The 23,460-nt window shown below is 39.4% G+C and overlaps 1 protein-coding gene across 1 annotated transcript; it reads left to right on the forward strand.

The window, feature by feature from the left end:
• Positions 1–350: 350 nt before the first annotated feature.
• loxhd1b (lipoxygenase homology PLAT domains 1b) lies at positions 351–22,831 on the forward strand. The gene is made up of 43 exons (XM_059337345.1): positions 351–1,035; positions 1,529–1,643; positions 1,835–1,846; positions 2,124–2,204; positions 2,410–2,594; positions 2,853–2,951; positions 3,036–3,184; positions 4,692–4,815; positions 5,254–5,363; positions 6,027–6,167; positions 6,255–6,390; positions 7,167–7,327; positions 7,410–7,496; positions 7,925–8,060; positions 8,151–8,305; positions 9,178–9,338; positions 9,453–9,529; positions 9,636–9,832; positions 10,450–10,642; positions 11,017–11,177; positions 11,767–12,088; positions 12,570–12,721; positions 13,786–13,919; positions 14,030–14,172; positions 14,359–14,463; positions 14,570–14,698; positions 14,781–14,945; positions 15,715–15,896; positions 15,976–16,092; positions 16,258–16,420; positions 16,772–16,926; positions 17,007–17,216; positions 17,335–17,461; positions 18,130–18,338; positions 18,596–18,781; positions 18,893–19,020; positions 19,196–19,313; positions 20,051–20,228; positions 20,407–20,592; positions 20,930–21,100; positions 21,241–21,373; positions 21,654–21,809; positions 21,881–22,831. The coding sequence occupies exons 1-43, from the start codon at positions 351–353 to the stop codon at positions 22,359–22,361; spliced, it is 7,215 nt and encodes a 2,404-aa protein (XP_059193328.1). The 3' UTR covers positions 22,362–22,831.
• Positions 22,832–23,460: the final 629 nt, after the last annotated feature.

The following is a 23,460-nucleotide window of genomic DNA, read 5'->3' on the forward strand; positions in this document are numbered from 1 at the left end:
TCTCGGCCCAGGCCAGCTGTATTTACATATTCTCTTTTTATTTATATTATCAAATAAAGTCCCGGAAATTTCTGGCCGCCCTAAATTCCCAGGAGAGTTTTCCCATCTTGTCAGGTGACAACAAGCAGATTAACATTTTTAATGAGGTCAGAGCATCTGCTGCTATTGTAGGTCAGGATAACCAGCAGAGAGGGGCTTCCCCAGCCTCCTGCCAAACAGCAGTCTGTGAACTCTAACTCGGACCTGTCCTGCCAGCGGCTCTTTCCTGCACAGTCTTGGGTCAGTTTAATCAAGTTTCTCCGTAACACACAGGAATCGGTTACGGTTACAAGGTTGTAAATAAATTAAAGATGCCCACAAAAAAGAAAAAAACAAGACAGAGCGCAGAGGAGGAAACCAAAGATGTAGATGACGAGGACTCAGAGGATCAGGAACCAAAACCTGAGAAGAAAAGTAAGAAGGTGAGTACGTCACAGGATGCTGGAAGATTGAAGAAGAAGAAGTTTAAAAACAGTGATGAAGAAGGATATAATTCGGACACATCAGGACCAGATGTGAGGAGCACCAAGAAAAAGGGGAGAGATAAAGAAAAGGTCAAGAAAAAGAAGAAGAAAAGAGCCAAAGAGGAGAGCGGGGATGAGCTGAGCAATGACTCACAGAATACTGATAATGAGGATAACAACAATGACTCCAAGAGTAAAAAGAGAGGAGAAAATCTTCCAGATGTGATTGAGACTACTAAGAAAGGATCAAAGAATTCCTCGGCCAAAGATAAGATGGGGAAGGATAAAAAGTCTAAGAAGGACTCTGAGAAAGAGGAAGAACATGCAGATGGAGATGAAGAGGAAGGGAAAAAGAAAAAGAAAGAAAAGAAGAAGAAAGGTTCGGTGAAAGGAGATAGTGATGAAGACACCAAGAAGACAAAAGGAAAGAAGAAGAAGGTCGAAAATTATGTCGAAATCTATGAGAATGAGCTTCGCAACTACCAGCCGGAAAAAGTGGAGAACTACGAGGATGAGTATCACAAAAAGAAAGGTAATCGCAAAGTTTGTATCTCAACCTGTGAAACTAATTCAAGAACAATTTGATAAGATTCTGTTTGAGGAAAGACAACTGACACAGGAGAAGTAAATCCTTAATTGCAATCACAGGTTTAAGAGAGACCCCAGCAGTAATGGGTATATGCTCTGGTTTAATGTTCATAGTAACATTATACCGGGTGAAGTATCGTTGTTCATGTATTGTCAGTATGTTATCTGCAACCTACAGCAATATGACACCTGGCACTCACTGACAGGTGTCATAGGGTGGGAATAAAATGAGGGGCTTCACAGGCCTCTAAAGTTCCTTTGTGGCTCTCACTGTTAGATGTTAAATTGCAGGATTTGGAAAAAAGATCTATTTGCGTTCATTTTAACTGTGACAGTCTATCTAACCATCCTTACTGCACGCCCCTTGTAACACACTTTTTATTGTATTTATACTCTGCATTTTCATTCTAAAACAACTTTTCACTGAACCCTCCCAGTGTATGAGGTGGTGACCATCACTGGAGATGAGAGAGGAGCAGGCACGGACGCCAACGTGTTTGTCACTCTGTTCGGAGAATATGGCATCACTCCCAAAGCCCATCTGGCCAGCAAGTAAGGCCTTTCAAAGATTATTAGAATTGAGATATAAAGGCATCTGTACCTGTTGAAATGAAAATATAAGATGTTAGCCAAATAAAAAACGACATTTAACTTTTATTCAAATATAACATAAGCCCCATGTTTGAATGAGTTGGTTCTTTTGTTTGAACTAAAACTGTTTTTTACCCCCTCCACTTTATCAGCACAGAAAAGAGGTATTTATTCCTTAATCCAGTGTTGGTGGTGGTTGTGAACGAATGACTGCTTGACTATGTGCTGTGATTTGGTGTCCAATCAGTTTGCATGATTTTCTGCATGATCTTCTCCAAACTTTTATGTTTCATTATGAATCATGCATGTGGAATATCTTCATAGATTTATTTAACACCTTCCTGTATTTCATTTTTGTTGCATTTATGTTGTATTTTGATAAGTGAAAAGATGATGAAATTCAGTGTGGCTCTCAAAATTTTTACCATTTTGTGATTTCAGGAGTCGCACGGCATTCGAAAGAGCCAAAACTGATGTGTTCAGGATAAGAACTCACAATGTTGGATCTTTGAAAAAGATCCGGTATGTTAGACTCAAAACATTTTATCCCTGATCCAGACTGCTGAATATTTTTCAGAATAGCACAGGTTAAGTGTGAACAGCTTTTAGTTCGACCAAGGCCTAACACTGCTGGTCCTGGATCAGATTAGGGGAAGTTTTGCTTCTTACCCTGCATTTGTTTGCAATAAGAATGAGACTGATTTATGAAGATCTTCTGTTGCTCCAGGATTGAGCATGACAACACGGGCCTGAGCGCCAGCTGGTTCCTGGACAGAGTGGTGGTGACGGATGTGATCAGGCCTCACCTGAGGTTCTACTTTGCTTGTAACAACTGGTTGAGTAAGGACGAGGGAGACAACCTTTATATCAGAGACCTGCTGGGTAGTATGGACCCAATGGACATTCCCAAATGTATGTGTATACAAATATGAGCCTATCGGCATATATTTAAAACTACTTTACATTAATTTAACAGTATTCTGCATTTTTTTTAGTTTTTTATCTTTGTAGTATCCCTTAAGGGAATCGGCCCAAACGGGGCAAATAAAGAACAACATAATAATTAAAAAAAAATATTATTCACACAATTGCTTGTTGCTGACATGCTGTTTTGGGGTTTATGTATATGTTTTGTTTTTAACATGTTCCTTTTTGGTTCTAATTTTCCAGATAATAAGTATGCAGTGAGTGTTTTCACCGCAGATATAAAAGGCAGTGGAACAGATGCAGATGTCTTCATCAATATCTTCGGCGAGTTTGGAGACACAGGTAAATTACAACACAGCGGGTAACGTGTGTTTTTGTCCACTTGGGTTTAAATCTCAATTTAATTTAATTGTTTTGTTGTCTAAGGTGAAAGGCGACTTGATAATGACAAAAATAACTTTGAAAAGGGCAGCGAGGACAAGTTCACCATTGAAGCACCAAACTTGGGCAAAGTGAGGAAGATCACCATTGGCCATAATAACAGAGGCTCTTCAGCAGGATGGTTTGCGGATAAGGTAAGAAACAGTTAGCTAGAAATGTATTTCATCAATTTGAAATCAATTAAATGAGGACTTTATCAGTTATTAACCCTTTGATGCACAACATGGGTCTAAAGTGACCCAACAGAGTTTTTATGTTCTATATCTTTGCATAAATTACTTTCATCATTCAGTATTCCAGGTTTTTTCTCAATTAGTTTGTTTTTGATCATCATACATCCTAATTTTATGTTTTTCTTTATTCATTTTTGAATAAAATCCCTTTTTGTGTCACTACTCTTCTAATGCACAACATGGGTCAAAGTAGTTAGCTTAGCAAGCTACTTAGCCAAGTAGTTAGCTACGTAATAATACAAAAACTGTTTTTCTTCATAAAGTATGAGAAGCAAAATGGAAATAATGATCTGTTGTTATCAAAAACAAGATATTTAAAGAATACTTGGAATATTCAATCATAAAATAAGTTGATATCAAAAGATAGAGCACAGAAACACACAGCAAACATTAAATAACATGAAGGAAATGAATGTGGATCATTTTAGACCCATGTTGTGCATTAGAAGTGGGGTCAATATGTTGTGCATCAAAGGGTTAAGACAGATAACTAAATAATAACGTGTTACTTTCATTTATGTCATAACTTAAGGGATTTACAGAACCTTACGTTGAAACAAAATTCTGTCGTAGAGTCGCACTGTGCCTCATTCTGCTCAGTTCTGCCTCTGCAGAGGTACTTAAGACATGAGATCCTCGTATTTCCTCTCAGTTTTCTCATCTGACTCTGGTGTCTCTGCTCCTCCAACACATACAGAATACGCAACTGAGAGATGATTCATTCGAACAGACGCATGCAAACACACACCTACGGGACACACATGTCGTCATTCTACCCTCTGTGTAAAGGGAAACCATGACCCATTAAGGGATTGCCTTACAGCAAACAGACAGACGAGTCAGTAGATTTGTTGGTGACTGCAGCACAGACACACCGAAGATCAGCAGTGACAGCAACAATGAATCATATCATCATATCCATATTTGCATTGTACATGTGCTCAGTCAGAGTTCACATGGTTCAAAACGTGTTTTATTCTTATGCACTATATGGGCTGCTAGTGAATTATTTAAATGTCAAGTCAAGTCACTTTATTCAGCACTTTTTAAAACAAAAGGTATTGAAAAATGTAGCAAAAAGGCAATAATACAAAATGTAATCACTGCAACAATAGAAGAGATGTATAGCTGGGAATTCATACTGGGTCAATAACATGACCTGTTTTTAGCACAGTAGTGTAAACGTAATGGAAAATTAAAAGGTTATGATAGAGACCACTGATCTAAACTTTGTGTCCAATATTTGTAATGCCTCTTTCTGTCCTCTCTGTGATCATCTGCATTTTGATCTCAGAGAACACTGTCCTGCTTTACTGGAAGTTTTAATAACATTTTGTCCAACAGACCTCCATTGCATGTTGGCTATGCTTATGTCTTTATTTTTTTCACATTTTTCCTTTTCATACAGGTGATTTTGGATGACATGGGAAACAAAGTAGTGTATGAATTTCCAATCAGTCGTTGGTTTGCCATGGATGAGGATGATGGGAAGATCCAGAGAGATATTTTGGTGGGGGGGACCCAGCCCACAGGTAAGGTTGAAAATTGCAAGGTTTGAGTTTGTTTGTGACCCTTGATCTTTATTTTCTGAAAAGGAAATCTTGAATGTCAGTTGTCAGTGAATGCAATCATGGCAAGGATGAAAATTAACTTGGCAGTTTATTTGCCTCATTTTGGAACAATTATCCGCTTGACTGGTCTGAAAAATATTGTAGACAGAATTGTAAGACAATCATCTTTCTACTGCCAAGGAACAGATCATTTACTGTTTTTCTTATTCAGTCCAAAAAGAAAAATGTGTTTTCTGTCCAGCTTGCCAGAGGCCCACTGTGTGATCATTAATTCTTGGGTCAGACTATCAATGTTTAGATCTGGTTGATCTTGTTCCTGCTCTGCTTCTATGGTGTCGTGAACCATAGTGACCCGCTGGCAGATCCTCTGATTGCCTGACATGTAACTGTACCCACCAGGTATTGTGTACAGCGTCCAGATTGTGACAGGAAACATTCGAGGTGCTGGGACCAACTCCAAAATCCACATTGTGATGCACGGCTCGAAAGGCCTGAAGAACAGTGGGAAGGTGATGAGAAGATAACGTAGACATAGAGTAGACAACTTGTTCTTCATTTAAAACACAATGGCTGCAGCAGTAGTCGTTAGTTTTCATTTAGATTACATAGGACATTAAACTTAATGTTGTAATGTTTATTGTAGAAACCTTTGCTTTGGTGGTATTTTTGGTGCTTTATGGTCGTAATTTTAGTGTTTTTGCACTGCACTGCACTGTAATAAATTATTCTGTAGTCATTTAATTTTACTTAATATATTTGATAAAATGTATTAAATATAAATGCGTCCTTCATTTTGAGGCAGTTGCTTAAGTAACTTTAACATAAAAATGTTTGAGATTGAATCTACTTATTTTGATCACATTAAATATAATCTTTATGTGTATGTAATTCTAAATCAAGAGAATTTTGAATGAATCCAACACAATAGAATTAGTCCGTTTTTAAATGACAGGCACTTCCTGTTAAGTTGTTATTAACTCAACTTGTAACATAGTTAGATTTAATTAATAAAATTGTGTGCAATCTGTTGCCTAAATTTTATTGAGTAGCTATTGTTTATCTTTTTTTACAGTGTGCCCAAAACCATTGAATGTGATTGAATTTCAGTAAATATGTTTTGCAGTGTATGAACTACTGTTTTCTTTCCTTTCCTTCAATGTTTTTGTGTCCAGGTGTTTTTGGAGGGAGGAAAGTTTGAGCGGGACCTGACAGACATCTTCAGTGTTGAGATTGCTGCTCTCCTCAGTCCCCTCAGCAGAGTCACCATCGGACATGACAATGACGGAGTCAGTGCCGGCTGGTACTGCGAGAAGGTACATTTAAAATGCGCACACATGCAAACAACAATACAATCTGGCAATTTACTGCAAGTTAATTGAGCTGAATCAATGTATTCCCAGGTGGTGGTGTTCTGTCCATTCACAGGGATAGAGCAGACCTTCCCATGCACTAAATGGCTGGATGAAAAGGAGGGAGACGGGCTGATAGAAAGAGAGCTCTATGAGATGGTTTCCCTCAGGCAGAAAAGACAGAAGAGTAAGTTTAAAGTCAATAATTATGGCGTGTCTGCAGCAGCTGCAGTAAATGCTGTCATTTTCACTTTTATTTCCAGACACACTGAACAAATATATTCAAAACTCTATTCAAAGTCTATTCATATGTGTCAGACATTTGCATAATGACTCAGCAGGCGGTCTACCTTCGTTCTAATTTGTAATTTTAATAAGTTGTTTTAGCAATTGCTTGCTAAATGAACTCCAGTATCTCTTTTTAAATAAAGGTAAATGGTGAGTGCAGTTTTTATGAACTAGTTTTGTTTTTCCCTTCTACAAATGTACAGCAGAAACTGTGCATTTAATTGATTCTTTTCTGTCCACACACATTTGCAAAGTGAGTATTCCTTTCCTGCCAAATAACTAAAATGGATGGAGTCTCTTTCTGTCTGTTCTTTGATTTTCTTGATAACTGTTCATTCAATTGACTTCACACTTTGTTTGCCTGTTCCTGATTGAGAAGTAGAACGAGACTTCACACTTTGTGGGTGTATTGCTGAGGACCAGAGGAAGTGCAGTGTCGAGTGTGAGCTCTTGAGAGCTACAGAACACATATTCATTAGAAGCGTGTTATGTAAACACGGTGTAGTGTAATGAGAGAAGACCCTTAACTGTTACACTGCCAATTAGTAGGTTGATTGAGGAGTATAACTATTTAAAAATTTTCATCACAAACCACTTCTCTAAACTCTGGAACTACTGTTGGCCCCAAATGTGGGGGAGAAAAAGAAAATGCTGATTTGATTTGGTTCTCCTCAGAGCACCCCTGGTCCTTGTGGATTTGGACATCAGACCTTTCAGGTGCAGGAACCGATGCAGATATCTCCTTCCAGGTGTACGGAGAGAAGGGCAAGAGCGATGAGATCAGACTGGACAACAAAACTGACAATTTTGAACAGGGACAGATTGACAGGTTCATGGTAAGTTAATACCACAAATATTAATATCAGCAATCAGATAATGAGCCTTCATAGGAAAATGTGTTGTGATGTGATCTTACAGGTTGAGCTGCCTGATTTGGGGAAATTGACCAAACTCCGTATCTGGCACGAGAAGAGAAATCCTTTTGCAGGATGGCATCTCAGTAAAGTGAGGAAATCTGATATCGCAAAGTTGTGCAATCATATATATCATATCATATATATCATCAATTAAATTAGTTTGTAATTTATTCACATGCATTCTGTCAGTATTAATATATAAACTGACATTTTTGTTATTCCATATGAATCGTAATATACTTGTGAACATGCAAACAATGATAATGAAACAGTTTAGTATCCTCAGTTTATAAAAGGCATGGAAAGAAAAGTTTACATATTTAATTAAAACAAATGGCAGATAAAGAATATGTGCATTAAATTGGTCTGTAGAAATGCTTTTGACGTACCTTAGAAATGAAGAAGAGAGTTCAGAGGATTGTTCTGAAGTGAAAAGTGTTCAGTGTTGAAACACTTGAATGAAATGATAATCCAGACACCCCCTCACATATCAAAGCATTGCATTTTTCCAATTAGGCAACTTTGATGAAGACGTTAACAAAGGAGAAGTATAAGTTTCCTTGTGAGCGCTGGCTGGACACAAACGAAGACGATAACGAGGTTGTGAGGGAGCTCTCCGCCACAGGAGACCACGTCGCTGAGCCGCTGCCAGGTATAGAAATGAACCTGTTTTCACCATGAGCAACAGAAATCTGCTTTGCCAGATATAGAGAAGAACCTGATTGATTTTTTTTTTCTGCAGTGATCAAATACAGAGTGACAGTTTGCACAGGGACCGTCGGCGGCAGCGGCACAGATGCGTCTGTTTATTTAAACCTGATTGGAGACCAGGGGGACACCGGAAATCGGGAGCTGGTCAACTGCAAAAACAACGTCAACAAGTTTGAAAAAGGAAACGTGGGTGCATTAAGGACGTGAGCGTAGTGAAATATCAGGGAGGAAATGTCTGTGTTTTTCATCTCAGTCATCTCTGTCCAATCAAAAACTTTTCTCTTACAAACCAGGGTGCCTGGGTTTCCATCATCCGGTTATCACTGTTCTCTGTTGAAGGCTGAAGGAAATCTTTAAATCTCTCGTATCATAATGTCCAGTGGAAATGATTCTGTTATGTCTTCATTTGTTTAAAAAAAAAATATATATATATATGTATATATAAATATATATATATATTCATTTTTTTATCTAAGAAAAAGCTGATTGCAAATGGACACATAAGTCAACATGTATTTCTTTGCAAATAGTTTTTATTCTGTTTTATTTTATGTTATATGTTGGCCTAAAGCTGAAGGCCTCTATAAACCTAGGCTAGCGTAATCCCAGTATTTCATAACAGTATCATAATATTTTGACACATGTCAATGGGTGGGATCCATGCAGACTGCCTGGGGGATTCAACTCATTTGTCTGGAATAATGAAATCTTCAAGAACGCAAGGACCATCAACAATTTTGTCACCTACAGAAACCCAGAGTGTCACTTATAAGTGTACTGATTAACCCAATTAGCTGCATCTGTAGCATGCTGTTACTGTTTCTGGTGTGGATGCCAGTTACAATAAATTCAGGGATAGGTTTCTGACTGATGGATTTCACACAAATAACAAGGCCTTAACATCTGATGGAGTCTGCCCAACCTCTCATCCAGTCTAATTTAAATCAAAAATATTTTATATGCATAAATGACACTCTCCTGATGGGAGAACTGTGATGCATTTGTCATGCTGTATCTGTTACAAGAATGTATCAAATTCTTTTTTCTTGTCTTTTCAGTTGGATGAGTTTATAGTGGAAGCAGTAGCCATCGGGCAGGTCCGCAGGGTGAGGATTGGACATGATGGAAAAGGTGGAGGCTGTGGCTGGTTCCTGGATAAAGTGATTGTAAGAGAGGAGGGACAGGCTGAGGCCAACGCTGTGGAGTTCCCCTGCAACAGGTGCATTAGTCTCTCTGTGAATACAGGAAACGTGCTAAACAATTGTTACAACCACAGGTATGTGTGTGTGTGTGTGTAGTAGATGAGAGTTTGCTCATTGAATGTGTTGTGCAGGTGGCTGGACCGCAACGAGGATGACGGACAGATTGTCAGAGAGTTAGTGCCATTCTCAGATGGACAGCGTCTTTACAGTAAGCCAAAGAAATCCTGAATTTTATTCTGACATTTAATTCAAAACTCCTCCAGATGCTCATGTTTTTATCTGTGTGTGTGTGTGTGTGTGTGTGTGTGTGTCAGATGTTAATTATCACATTGCAGTGAAGACAGGCAACATCCCTGGGAGCAGCTCAGACTCCAACGTGTTCGTCAAGCTCTATGGAGAGAAAGGCGACACAAGTACCACGATGCTGTTGGTCTCTGACAATAACCTGGGGAACTATTTTGAGACGGGTCGCATTGATGTCTTCACAGTGGAAACCTATGATATTGGACAGGTGACATGGTGGAAAATTTGTTGATTTTTCCCATTTGTAACATGCATGGTACAATAAGAAGATTAAGAAATAATTTGTCAACGGGCAGTATTTCTATGCATTTTAACTTTTTTGTCGGTAAAAGTGTGGAGAAAAAGAAAAGACAGTATCAAAAAATATTTGTTTCCAAATTATTACATTTATTCTGTTTTCTGAAATTCTGAATTTCAAAAAAATAGATTGATCATAAACGCATTTTAGTATTTTAATCTTTATCTCAGTGTGATAGAGCACAGGCAAAATGGACCTTTATTACGCTGAAAGAAAAAGTTAAAGTTAAAAGTGTATTATATAATATAGTATAATATAATATATCATATAAAAATATAATGCCTGGTTTGCTAAGGTTTCAAAATGGGAAACCAAAATTAGATGGAAACTTTGTAATGACTCATTTCACAGCTCCCACATGAGGGAGGTGGCAATTGGGTGCTACTGGGTCCATTTGTGAAATTAAAATCTAAAAAAGAAATTGGAAACGTGTATTAATATATATATGATTTGTATGCTCCTCATTAAATGTATGTACAGTATAATTTAGTCATCAAATTACTGTTGTCTGTTTAATCGTCTTCAAGATCAACCGTCTGATGATTGGCCACACCAACGAAGGCATGCGTGCCGGCTGGTTTTTGGACAGCGTTCAGCTTATGGTTCCAGTCCACGGAAAGCAGTACATGTTCCCCAGTCACCGATGGCTGTGCAAGGATGAGGCCGACGGCAAGACAGAGGTGGAGATTTACCCGAGCGAGATCCTGGACATGGAACAATGTAAGCAACATACACACTCATTACCATCAGAAGAAAGTTCATATGCCCATACAAACACATACATCAGATTAATGTTGACATGGTGACTAGTTTTGTACCTCAAGATTACTTCTTTAGTTTTCCTGTTCCTTGACCAAATAACATCATGTCTGCATTTTAAATCCATTATTTTCTTTTATTTCCAACCGTTGAGCCCCTCGAAACTACTTTTTTAAAAGGTTTTGTTGGGTTCTTTATTCTTAATTTTTTAATCTATGCCCTTACACACCCAGAGTACACGCACACACATGCTAGTGTATAAGTGTATGTCATGTATTACCTCTCACCAAAAAATCATGAGTGTCCTGCAACCTTTGTCAATCTCTATTTTACAGTGATTAACTATGAGGTAACAGTTGTGACTGGAGATGTGACATTTGCTGGCACCAACGCCAGAGTGTTCATCCAGATCTACGGGGACAAGGGGAAGACAGAGGTCATCACGCTTGAAAGCAGATCCAACAACTATGAGCGAAACACAACAGAAATATTCAAGGTATCAGAGTTTGGATTTCATGCTTTCGGTGGCTTTTGTTTAATCCAGTTTCAAATAAACAATTTGCCCTCATTTTTACCTTGTGCATCCCTTTAAAAATGTTTACATTTCTGGGACAAAAAAAATAAAATGTTATATTCATATTAATTTTCCACTTTCAATGAGTTAAATATTTCAATGAACTTTCGTCCTGCTCACAACAACCAAATATTTCTATATTTATATTTGTTTACATATTGCTACTGTTGTTTTTCATTAGAAAAAGGGGTGCTAGGGGATATTTTTTCACAGTTTTGGATAAGTCACTGATTAGAAACTACATTGATTTTGATGCATTGCATCAAACACTGCAGTCCTCCTTAATACAGCCGCAATAACTCTTTTTGTTGTGTGTATTGTTTTGTTGAATAGTAACATAACATGAAAATGGTTCAATTTGGTGGAAAAAGAGTAAAAACTACAACTTAAGATAGTGGAGCTAGCAGAATGGGAGGGAGAATGTGCCTGGACCAAAGGCAGACTTACACCAACAGTCTACATTCTGTTATTCAGACTACTTCTCGGTTGAAACATTGCCTCTGTTCCACAGATAGAGGCCAAAGATGTGGGAAAGGTCTTCAAGATCCGCATCGGTCACGATGGCTCAGGGATCGGATCTGGCTGGTTCCTGGAAACAGTGGACGTCAAACATCTAATCATGGCCTTGGTGCCCAAGGAGAAGAAAAAGGAGGACAAGAAAAAAAAGAAGAAGAAAAAGAAAGATGAGGATGATGAGGACGAGGAGGGAGGAGAGGAAATGCGGGAAGTGGTGCTGACCTACCATTTCCCCTGTTCACGCTGGCTGGCTGGGGGAGAGGAGGATGGCGAGCTGGTGGTGGAGCTGCTGCCGGAGGACACAGAGGATTTAGAAGGTGCGAAATAAATGTAACTAAGTGTAATGTTGGACTTTAGTTAATTTGTAACATCTGAGTGCCAAGTAGAGGGACTAAAACACATTCATATTCACCTTCCCTGGCAGTTGAGCAGCCTCAGAACTGGCAACACAGAACAAAAAGATATTCCAACCTGTCACTCCCTGTACTCACTTTGTTTTTTCTAATATTTGAGACATACAATAACAACAATCTAATTACTATCCCCAGAATAGACTCAGTACCACCCACAGGTCTGTGGAGCTGTTACTTATACTCAGATGAATTCAGGAGGGATGAATAGCTCATATCTAACTTAATTATCTGTTGTATGACTTCTATATACTTTCCCATGTGTTTGCATCTTGTACTCGGTGTTGATGTTGTAGACATGCATGGTTTGATTTGACACAGTTTCCTGGCCCACATATGTATTGGGTTAAAGAGGTGTTAGTAATTCATCCCTTGTATTGTCTGACAGTCAACACCTATGAAGTGTGCGTCTTCACTGGTGACATGCTGGGTGCTGGGACCGACGCCAACGTCTTCATTAATATTTATGGAGAAAACGGAGACACGGGAGAGCGCTATCTGAGGAACTCTGACAACCTCAACAAATTTGAGCGGGGGCAGGTATGGTGGGATAAATAAAGAGATGCTTTTTTTAAATCAGCTGAACATAATAGGAATACAATGAATTCATTTTTAAATTCATAATTACAGACAGCAAAGTTGAAAATGCTGGGGAAAATGTTCCACTTTGATTCATTAAACAGGCAAAACACATTATAAGACACATTTTTACAATTATTTTTTATATTACCATGGATCTATGAATCAGGAGCATAAAAAACATTTCGCAATCTCTCCTCTGACACAAGAAGAAATGTTTGTTTAAGCCTGGATCTCAAATACAAAAAATATTTTAAAAGGTCTGTACAATTTAACCATGTTTCCTGGAGGGTATCCTGCTAAAAATTAACCAGCAGCCAGTCAAAGACTCGAACACTTCCACGCAACATGAGCCATGCACCGAGGTGTGGGTGGGAGTGTATTCTGGTAGGATTACAAACTCTCCTGCAGACAAGCCAGCTGTGACTGAGAGGAACTATGAGGACTCCTCTGTGTCATTGAACCTGTCCTACTTTTACTCATTACTTAATCCCAACCTGTGAATTATTCATCTCTACATTACACCTGGCTCCGTAGGAACACACACCTTGTGTCCACCGACCAAAAGTAACAATAGCCTTTTGTTATTGGATGGAGGGCATGTTTGTTTACAAAAACAGCCTCAGATACTGAATTTATTCCATGAATAATTAAGCAAGAAAATTCTGATTTAATGGATAAATCTTTGAATGAACAATACTGTTAATGCAGTTCTGGAAATGTGTTTGTTGCTTTCACTTTTGGAAAGCAGCTAAGTACTTTTACTAAGTGTCCTTCGTATTAAGATTTGCTGACACTGTCATTAAGGCGGTAATTTATTTATGTTTTAACATTGAGGTCAAAATTTGTTGTACAGGACTGCATGATACGGAAATGTGAACACTATTAATGAAGAAGGACTGCATTATATTATTTATTAGGGTGTACCCAATACACACTGTGTGTATGATTTTTTTTTTTCTTTATAATGCCAGAAAAAGTATTGTCTGTGACAGAACTGTATTTGTGGTTGCTGTATTTTGCAGGAAGATGTTTTCACTGTGACAGCTGTTGATCTGGGTCCTCTGAAGAAGCTACGGATCCGCCATGACAATTCTGAGTCTTATTCATCTTGGTACCTGGATCGTGTTGAGATAGTGGACACAAAGGATGATACAACGTTGGTGAACCGACATTTTACATGAGTTTGCATCGGTTCTCTTCAATTACTTAATTTAGTGATTTGATAACATGCCAGGTGCTGATCAGATGTGTTTCTTGGATCTACAGTTACTATTTCCCTTGTACCCGTTGGCTGGCAGTGGACGAGGACGATGGACAGATTGCAAGAGAGCTGGTTCCTGTGGATGAGGCCTTCATGAAAAAGGACGAGGATGAGGACACAGGCGGCACTCTGGGGCTCGAGCAGAAATGTAACACAATGTAACACAGTGCAAAGCAGGCTCATGTCTTAGTAGAGGGACAAGATAAAAGAGAGGCCTGAAGTATTTGTCTTAATGCTGATGAAAAATGCAGGTGGAGACAAGAGTAAAAGGCTTGTGTGTTTGTGTGGAGCTGAAAAGGATGGAAGTCCTGACATGTTGCATTTTATCTCACAGCTATGTCTACTACATATACTCTCAAAATAAAAACTGGAGAGAAGAAGTATGCAGGAACTGATGCCAACGTATTTGCCATCCTGTTTGGTGAAAATGACGATACAGGTATGATAACTCGCCAGTATCCTAGCGTTGTTGTGGTGACTTTGTGCTGTATGTTGTTGACAAAATTCTGCCAATCTGAATTTTAAAATGTTCATTTCACAAACAGGGATCATCAACCTAAAGGCTTGTAAGAACTATAAAAATAAGTTTGAACAGGGGATGATCAATGAGTTCACTGTGGAGGCCGTGGATTTGGGTGAACTGGAAAAGCTTCGAATAGGGCACGACAACTCAGGTGGGGAAAGAAAATCTACATACCAAGAATAAGTAGTACAGTATATGAAAGTGATAACGCTTGATTGTTTTCCCACAACCAGGGGGTTCACCTGGTTGGTTCTTGGACTGGGTGGAGGTTGACGCCGTCTCACAGGGTCAGAGATTACGCTTCCCATGTGGCCGCTGGTTGGACAAAGGAGAGGATGATGGGGTGATGGTGAGAGATCTCTATCCCGCCGACTTACAGACTGAACTCTACATGCCATGTGAGTGAACAGCCATGGAAGAAGTACTCAGATCCATTAGTGAAAGTAGCAATGCACTGTTTGACAAATATTCATGTAAAAGTGCTTTATGCAAAATATTACTCAGATAAAAAGTGTGGAAGCATTAGCATTGTAATGTATTTAAATCAGAAGTGTGCTTGACAGAGCGTTGACTCTTTGATGCAGCCTTTAACAAGTGGTATTATCTTGCTGTGAACCTGCCTTTTAAGCCTCAGCTTCTTCACTAAGTTACATGTAAAACAGTCCAAATCACAACACTGCAGTCGTAGATACTGGTTTTATTTTCATTTTTAACAAAATAAAATAACATTGCGGATTATGTGAGGACAAAGCTTCTTTGCATGGATTTCACATTGGTTACTTGTAACGTCAGCTGATGAAGTAATCTGCAAACGGCAAGGTAGTTAGCATCATGGATCTACTTGATGATAAATTAACAAGCTATCAACATGATGCTGGTCAATCACATTCAGTCTCGTGTATGTCAGGTCACTGATTTGGCTGATAGACAGAAATCTCACTTGCTCTTACGGAGCATGAGCAACAGGATGCTGACGGCAGTTCACTTAACAGCCACTGGTGTCATTATAAGGAGTAAAAAAGATTACACATAGCACCTTTAAGTGCTCAAATAACTGCAGTTTGTGACTTCTCACCTCTCAATCTAGGCATGTGAAACATTTTGTTAAGTTATGCATTTATTTATATTTTCCAGCTAACTTGTGTGAACCTTCTCTTATTTTTACAGTTGTGCCTTATGAGATAAAGATATATACAAGCGATGTGTTTGGTGCGGGAACAGACGCTGATGTCTTCATAGTCTTGTACGGACGCAAGGGAGTGTGCACACAGCAGAAACACCTGTGTGTCAACAAGAGAGAGAGACGCCTGTACTTTGAGAGAGGAGCCGAGGACATGTTTATTGTGGAGGTGCGTTTCTGAATTTGGACGAAACATTATTTTAAGACTGCAGATTCAGCTCTGTAAACACTATGTTGTGTTTTCCCAGCTGGAGGACGTCGGTGACGTTATAGAGAAAATCAGAATAGGACACGACAACAAGGGCACTAACCCAGGATGGCACCTCGACAGAGTGGAGATCAGACGACAGCTCAGGAAAGGAAAGGTAGTAAAAATCCACTTGAGATAACACTTGCATAGATAAGTGCATTAAGAGTTTCCCTGTCGCTGCCCTCATTAAATTATTAACAGATTAATAATGTAACACTTTTTGGCTCACACAGACCTAGCCGGGCTCAGTTTGGGAATTTCTTTTTTGTTTTTAATTCAGGGTTCAGAGACAACCATTTTCCCATGTGAGTGCTGGCTGGCCAAGTCTGAAGATGATGGGGAGACGGTGAGGGAGCTGGTCCCCTCGGACATCATCACAGAGAAACTCCTCAGGGATGGGAAGCTTAAAAGGACTGAAGTTGAGGTGGAGGATGCTTTAGAAAGTAGGTTAACACTGATTTCAGTGGTGGAATGTAACTATGTACATTTACTGCTTAAATTGGAGGTACTGGTACTTTACTTAAGTATTTTAGTTTCATGACACTTATACATTAACTTCACTTAAACTCAGAGGAAAATAACAACTAATCTCACTAGTTGTTTTACTGATTAAGACAATACAACTGCATAAGATTGCACCCACAAGTAAGAGCCTAACTCCCCTCACTGAAAATTTTTGAAAAAGACTAGAAGTGGACAAGGGGCTCAGAGGAAGGCTGGTAGGGGCTGAGAAGGAGGTTGTGTCGGTGAAGCATGTCTGTTTATTTCATATTTCTGTTTTTCTCCTGTCACAGCTCACACATACAACGTGTCTGTGCGGACAGGTGATATGTACGGAGCAGGAACTGATGCAAACGTTTTTCTCACCATCTACGGAGACCTGGGAGACACAGGAGAGCGCAAACTTGCCAAATCTGAAAACAACAAGAACAAGTTTGAGAGAGGAGAGGTATGTGAGGAAAGGTGTTTTACTCACATTACTGCTTATGTCTAAAGGTATCAAAATGTGTCATTCTCTTTGTCTCTTAGGTGGACAAGTTCACTATTGAGGCTGTGGACTTGGGCCAGGTGTTCAAGATTCGTATTCGTCATGACAACTCCATGATAGGGCCCGATTGGTACCTGGACCAGGTGGAGGTGCTGGATATTGAAACAGAAGAGGTGTACATGTTCCTATGTGAACGCTGGCTGTCGACAAAGAAAGAGGACAAACGCATAGAGAGAACGTTCTTTGTCAAGGTTTGTTAATCTTTAGTTTTAATTCTTTATGTTCTTTGTATCTGATTTCATAGTAGCTGCTGCTGCAGAAAAATAAGTTATGAATAGGAAAAGAGTTAATTATTTGTGTCTTGTTTAGGGTTATGAAGGTGAAAGAAACATTGATCCAAATTCCAAGAAGATGCTTCAGGCCAAACTGGGGCTGGACAGAAACGCCAACAAGAAGAAAAAGAAAAAAAAGGTTGCAGTGTCAGAAGAAGGTCCAAGTAAGGTCACAAATATAGTTTTGTTTCTCAAGATGAGGTTGGAGTATGATGAAAACAATGTGCACTTATTTGAAGCAAAGACAGTACCAGCAGGGAAGCATATTATATTAAAAGGAAAAAAAGATCTGCATGCAAAACTTTCAAAACTTAAATTCACAATTTTACAAATAATTAATCAAAATGCTAGGCAATATTTATCAGTTCACAGCTTTGTGTTTAACTATAAGCTTTGGACGAATTAGCCGAAATGAAAGGAATAGTTTAACATTGTGGGAAATAAAGTATGCTTTTCTGTTTTCTTCAAGATTTATATGAGAAGATCAATGCTACTCTCATTTAAATACAATATATGATGATATTGCAAGCAGCAGGTTGGTTTAGCTGAGTATAAAGACTGAAAACAACAATTTGTGGTTTTCCAAGGATCTCTGTTATATATATCTAGGACTACTTCTTAGCTTCAGGCAGTAACCTTCTAAAGTCTCTGCTTCTTGCCTGTTAATCTCCTGCTTACAACTTCTTTGTTTGTAGCTGGTTGCAATAGCATTGTGTTTACTGTACACACATAAGAGTGGTATCAATTCCCTCATCTAAAGAAACCAAATAAGTGCATTTCTCAAAATGTCAGACTATTCATTAAACTATTCATATTCTTCTCCTCCACCTAGTCATCCCCTATCACTTCACCTTGTCCACTGGGATGGAGCGTGATGCCAGCACTACAGCTAGGGTCTATGTCATCATCATTGGCCCCGGCGAGGTGGAGACAGACAGGCTGTGGCTGGATCTGCCAGAGGGAAAAAAATCCTACATAGCCGGCACCATGGAGCACTTTGTGTGCTATGGAACTGACGTAGGAGAGATCAAGAGGGTGGAAGTGAGAATCTAGGGCTGTTTCTGTTGCTAAATCTGTGAAACTGTCTCCTCTCTGTTTGCCTCCTCAGATGCGCCGATGTTAAAAATTTAAATAAAGCCATTCTAGCTCAGCAATAATTAATTCTAGCTGTGCCTTCTGGTACCTAGATCAAACAAAATCAAATGATATATCAATTCCCAGTTCTACCTTCCCCCTCTTTCTCTCTCTCTCTCTCTCTCTCCTCTCCCTCCTCTTTCCTCCTTCCGTCTCTTCCTCAGCTTGGCCATAACGGTGTCACACCAGAGAGCTGCTGGTTGGTGGATGAGCTGTCGGTTGCCGTGCCAACCAAAGGTATCAAGTACATCTTTCCATGTAAGTGCTGGCTGGCTAAAGACAGGGGAGATGGTCTGACTGCCAGACTGTTCAATGTGCTGGACTCCAGCACGATCAACATTAACCGCAAAGTGAGTCACAACACCTAAAATGTGAAACTTGGGAAACCTTCAGTTATTATGTTGTGTAAAAACAGAATGAGTGTCTTCTTTATCTTTTGTATCTATTGCTGTACATTGTAGGTTATTTATTCGGCAACAGTTGTCACAGGTGATACTCAGTCTGCAGGGACTGATACTAATATTTTCCTGACGGTGTACGGAGCCAATGGGAGCACAGAGGAAATGCTGCTGCCCAAGAATGAAGACAGGTTGGTCTTTCAGTGACCAAACACTCAGATATTGCAGGTTTAAACTAACATGTGTAGCATCCATCTCCTCAACTAATTCTGATCAATAAACAATAACATAAAAGCACATTTTTCACGTTTCTTGAAGATAAACCTCTCCAGTTTTAAAATGCAAAATGATATTGTTTCCATTTAGATTTGAAAGGGACCAAGAAGACACATTCAGTCTGGAGATAGATGACATTGCTCCTCTGAAGAAGATCAGAGTTCGGATTGATGGCTCTGGAAGTCGCCCCGACTGGTTTCTTGACAGGGTAACGTAAAAAAAACAACTAATAGGGCTACCATCTATAGGAGCAACATGTTTGTTAACACCTATAAAAACAGCATTAAAATAAATTATTTTAACTTTGTATCGGTCCTGAGAAGTACCACTGCATATTTTTAAAAAGATATACTGAGAAATGTGCTCCAGTTGACTCAAGTTTACTCTTATAAGTCAACCTTAATTTGGTCTGAAGACTGGAGATGAGCAGGAGGGAGTAACAGACCTCTGCAGCTCCACATCTCTGCTTGAGACTAACATCTCTCAGCTACATTAGCAACTGCAAGCACAACACACCTGAATGTCTGACTGAACTGTCTACAGACTTCAAAAGAAAAGAAAGAATTCAAAAAAATATATCTCTGGTTCAGATGTATTGATAGAAAAAATGTTGCTGTCCATTATTAAGTCTGACAGTGTTATAGAGTGTAATGCAGAATGGGTGTAGTCTTAACTTGGTGCCAAACATAAAAATCGGACACTTTCAAATCAAGATTTTGACCTAAAAACAAATAATTGCTCAGCCCAGGCAAAATGCAGAAAGCAGTTGTATCATTAGATATGGTTCTATTCATAAAACAAGATAAATTACTGATAACGGTATAATCATATCTTGTTTTAACACTATGTAGACCACAAATACAGGCTTGTGTGTAATTTAAAAAGACTACTACTTGGCCAGTTTTTGTCACAGTGGTCAATGATTGTCTAAATAAATGCTTTTAGATCCTGATGCGGAACCTGAACACAGAGGAGACGTATCTGTTTACCTATGAGAACTGGCTGTCAAAGACAAAAGGGCCGAAGAGGATTAAGGTGTGTGAGCTGGCAGCTGTGGTGGATGAGGAGGAGATGGTGGAGAAAACAACCTACTTTATCCAAGTCCAGACCAGTGATGTCGGAGGTGGGTCACACGTTTAATTTCTAAAACATTTTGTGGCCTTTTTTGAGCATTAAGTACAAAAATACTGCTAAATGAGGCACTATATATAATTATTCTTATTAATATATAGTAGTACAAAAAGGAAAGATTACTTACACAACAATATATCTGTCATCAGTAAATACCTTTTTTTTTTCAGGTGCTGGCACTGATGCCAATGTGTTTGTGATGTTGTTTGGGGAGTATGGGGACACCGGGACGCTGCCTCTGAAGGAGAGCACCAACAGGAACAAGTTTGAGCGTAAAATGAAAGATGTGTTCCGGTTCTCTGACATGCTCAGTCTGGGCGAACTGTCAAAGGTCAGAGTGTGGCATGACAACAAAGGTGAGGACCAAAAGAGTGCAGGCACAACAAGCAACAACTAGCAGATCTTTGTTCTTTCAGGCCTAGTCCACATATACAGGGGGATTTTTCTTTATCCACACACATGCTGTGCTTTAGGTCACTGAAAACAGCTTTCGTTAAACTTGGGTTAAGACTTTTAGAAAGTCTTTTTTTTATTTTTTTTCTTAACCATCTGCTGGCTGTGGCTTCATATTCACCATAAAAGACATGAGAGTGGGATCACACTCGAGACAAAAGAGTGTATTTCAAGGTCATCATCAAAAACATTTTAAAAGGATTCAACTTTAACGGACTGTGTTGCTTTTGCTGTAAACAGGCCCAGCTCCTGGTTGGCACCTGGAGTACATCGACGTGAAAGATGAGGCCATGGACCAGACCTTTCGGTTCCCCTGCGACCGCTGGTTGGCTAAAAATGAAGATGACAGGCAGATAATGAGGGAGCTGGCCTGTGCCAACAACGACTCTATAGACCTCAGTGACAAAACCAGTTAGTAAAAATGGAAGTTTGTGGGCATAATTACAAGCTCTCTAATTATCTGAGATGAACGACTTGCAGCTAATTACAACCATTTGCCAGATGTGAAATGATCATAGTGCGACAATCTCTGTCTTTCTGCATTGTCACAGAATATGAAATTGCCACAACAACTGCTAACACTGACGACGCCTCCACTACGGAAAACGCCTGGATTGCATTGGAAGGAAGGAAAGCTCGTTCCAAGGAGTTTGTTCTGGAGAATAAGAAAAAGAAGTTCTTATGGTAGGTCTTCAAAGGGAGTCTAGGTGCCTCGGCTCATGGTAAAACCCTATTATGTGGCCTTACATAATCCCTCTTTTTTTACATGTTTTGTTTCTCTACCCTCTTTTATCTTGTAGCTTCAGTTTCTGTTCTCCAAGTCTCTGCTCTCAGGAGAGCTAATCCCATGAGAAGCACAAAAGAAAAACTCTCTGGCAGACCACTGAATTTAACTATTCACTGTTCAGAATCAACCCTGCACCAACTCTGCTAGTAGTTGTAACTTTTGTTTGCCCTTTCACAGCGGTGCCACCGACACGTTTGAGTTCTCGTCCAAGCACGTGGGAGAGATTGCCGGCATCTGTATCGGCCACATAACGAAAGATGGGAAGAAGGTGAAGAGTGAAGCCTTCTGGCATGTTATGGAGGTGGTGGTGACAGAGATGGAGCTGGGAAACAAGTGAGTGGAATCTTTGCATCCTACATTGTTATTTAAAATGTCACATTGATTTAAAACTTCGCTCTGTTTAGGTATTTCTTCCACTGTGATGCACAAATCCCCCTGGCAGCCAAAAAGGACCAATTCTTGACATTTGAGTGCTTTAAGTCCATCGAGAGCTTCGCCAGCAAAGTCCGCAACCTGGTCCCCGTCAAGTATGAGATCATCGTCATCACCGGGGATGTGAAAGGAGCTGGCACGGACGCCAACGTTTTCGTCACCATCTACGGCGTCAACGGTGACTCAGGCAAGCGTCATTTGCGGCAGAAGTTCCGCAACCTTTTTGAGCGAGGGCGAACGGACCGCTTTGTTCTGGAGATGCTGGACCTCGGGGAGCTGCTGAGGGTCAAAGTGGAGCACGACAACAGCGGCTCAAGCTGCGGGTGGTATTTAGAGTGTGTGGAGGTGACGAACACGGCCAACTCAGTGACAACCATCTTCCAGTGTGCAAAGTGGCTGGACACTTGTAAGGCCGACGGGCAGATTCAGCGAGTGCTCTACCCCAGATATTAGGAGGAGGACCAACAAACAAAGAGGGGAGCATTTTTTAAGAGACTTTTTTTCATTTTACGCCACAGTGCTGGTGACAGCCGTGGCCAGACATCTTTTTTTCAAGCTGTATAGACGTCTGATTCTCATGAATACAGCATATCAGGAACACCTCGAGGGAATTTCATTACATTTGGCTCAAAGGTTAAACTGATTCTATGTTAGAGGTCAAAGGTCACTGTGACCTCCAACAGAGACATGTATGTAAACTCCAACTTGACTGGTTGGTGAAGACATGAAACAGTAAGGCATTCATTCTTTTTACTGTGTTAGACAAGCTTTTTGAAGAAAAGGACTGAAATTGAAAAAGATCTGAATGTACCATTTATCTTGGCTTTTGAAGAAAACACCAATGTTCTTTTTGAAGTTTGTGCCAACTGTTTGAGTTGCCCCTCTTCTCATAATCCAACACAATAAATGTCTTCATTTGTTCATTCTTTGTTAAACCTTTCTGGTTATGCTTTGGTAAAGCGCTTTCACACCAGTGCACAGGTCATGTTATGTTATTTGTCATTTCTGCACTAATAAATAAATGAACAGGAAACTAAATGAAGGTGTGAACTAGATTAGTTCTCAGCATTTTAGGCAGTTTATTTGAAAAACACATACAAAAAGATCATATACAAGACAATAAATAAAAAAGAGACAGAACAGTTTGGGTTAAGCTATGCAACTTTTTGCATCATCATTAGTAATAAATACAGTACAAAATCCACCCAGAGTGAATCTAAAGATTTTCCACAATATTCACTGATCATGTTATTCTTCATTATGATTTAGCTATTGCTTTCATATTATTGATACATACTTCTACTTTTCTATAAAATACTCAAGATCATAAAACATTGCGCGGTTACAGCAAAACAGCAGTGTGTTGTACAAAGATGGCCACTTCCCTTTTTCACTGGCAGGTTAATAATCAACATTTTTTCAGCAGCAAAGAAACATCTGAAATATTCAAGAAGGTACAGCATCATATTAAACACATCTACAGAGCTACTCCCACATACACATAGGAAAACCTGAGAAGGACATGCATTAAAAAGCTTGTGCTTTAAGTTCT

Source organism: Centropristis striata, chromosome 7 (genome assembly GCF_030273125.1).
Source record: "Centropristis striata isolate RG_2023a ecotype Rhode Island chromosome 7, C.striata_1.0, whole genome shotgun sequence".
Taxonomy (NCBI): domain Eukaryota; kingdom Metazoa; phylum Chordata; class Actinopteri; order Perciformes; family Serranidae; genus Centropristis; species Centropristis striata.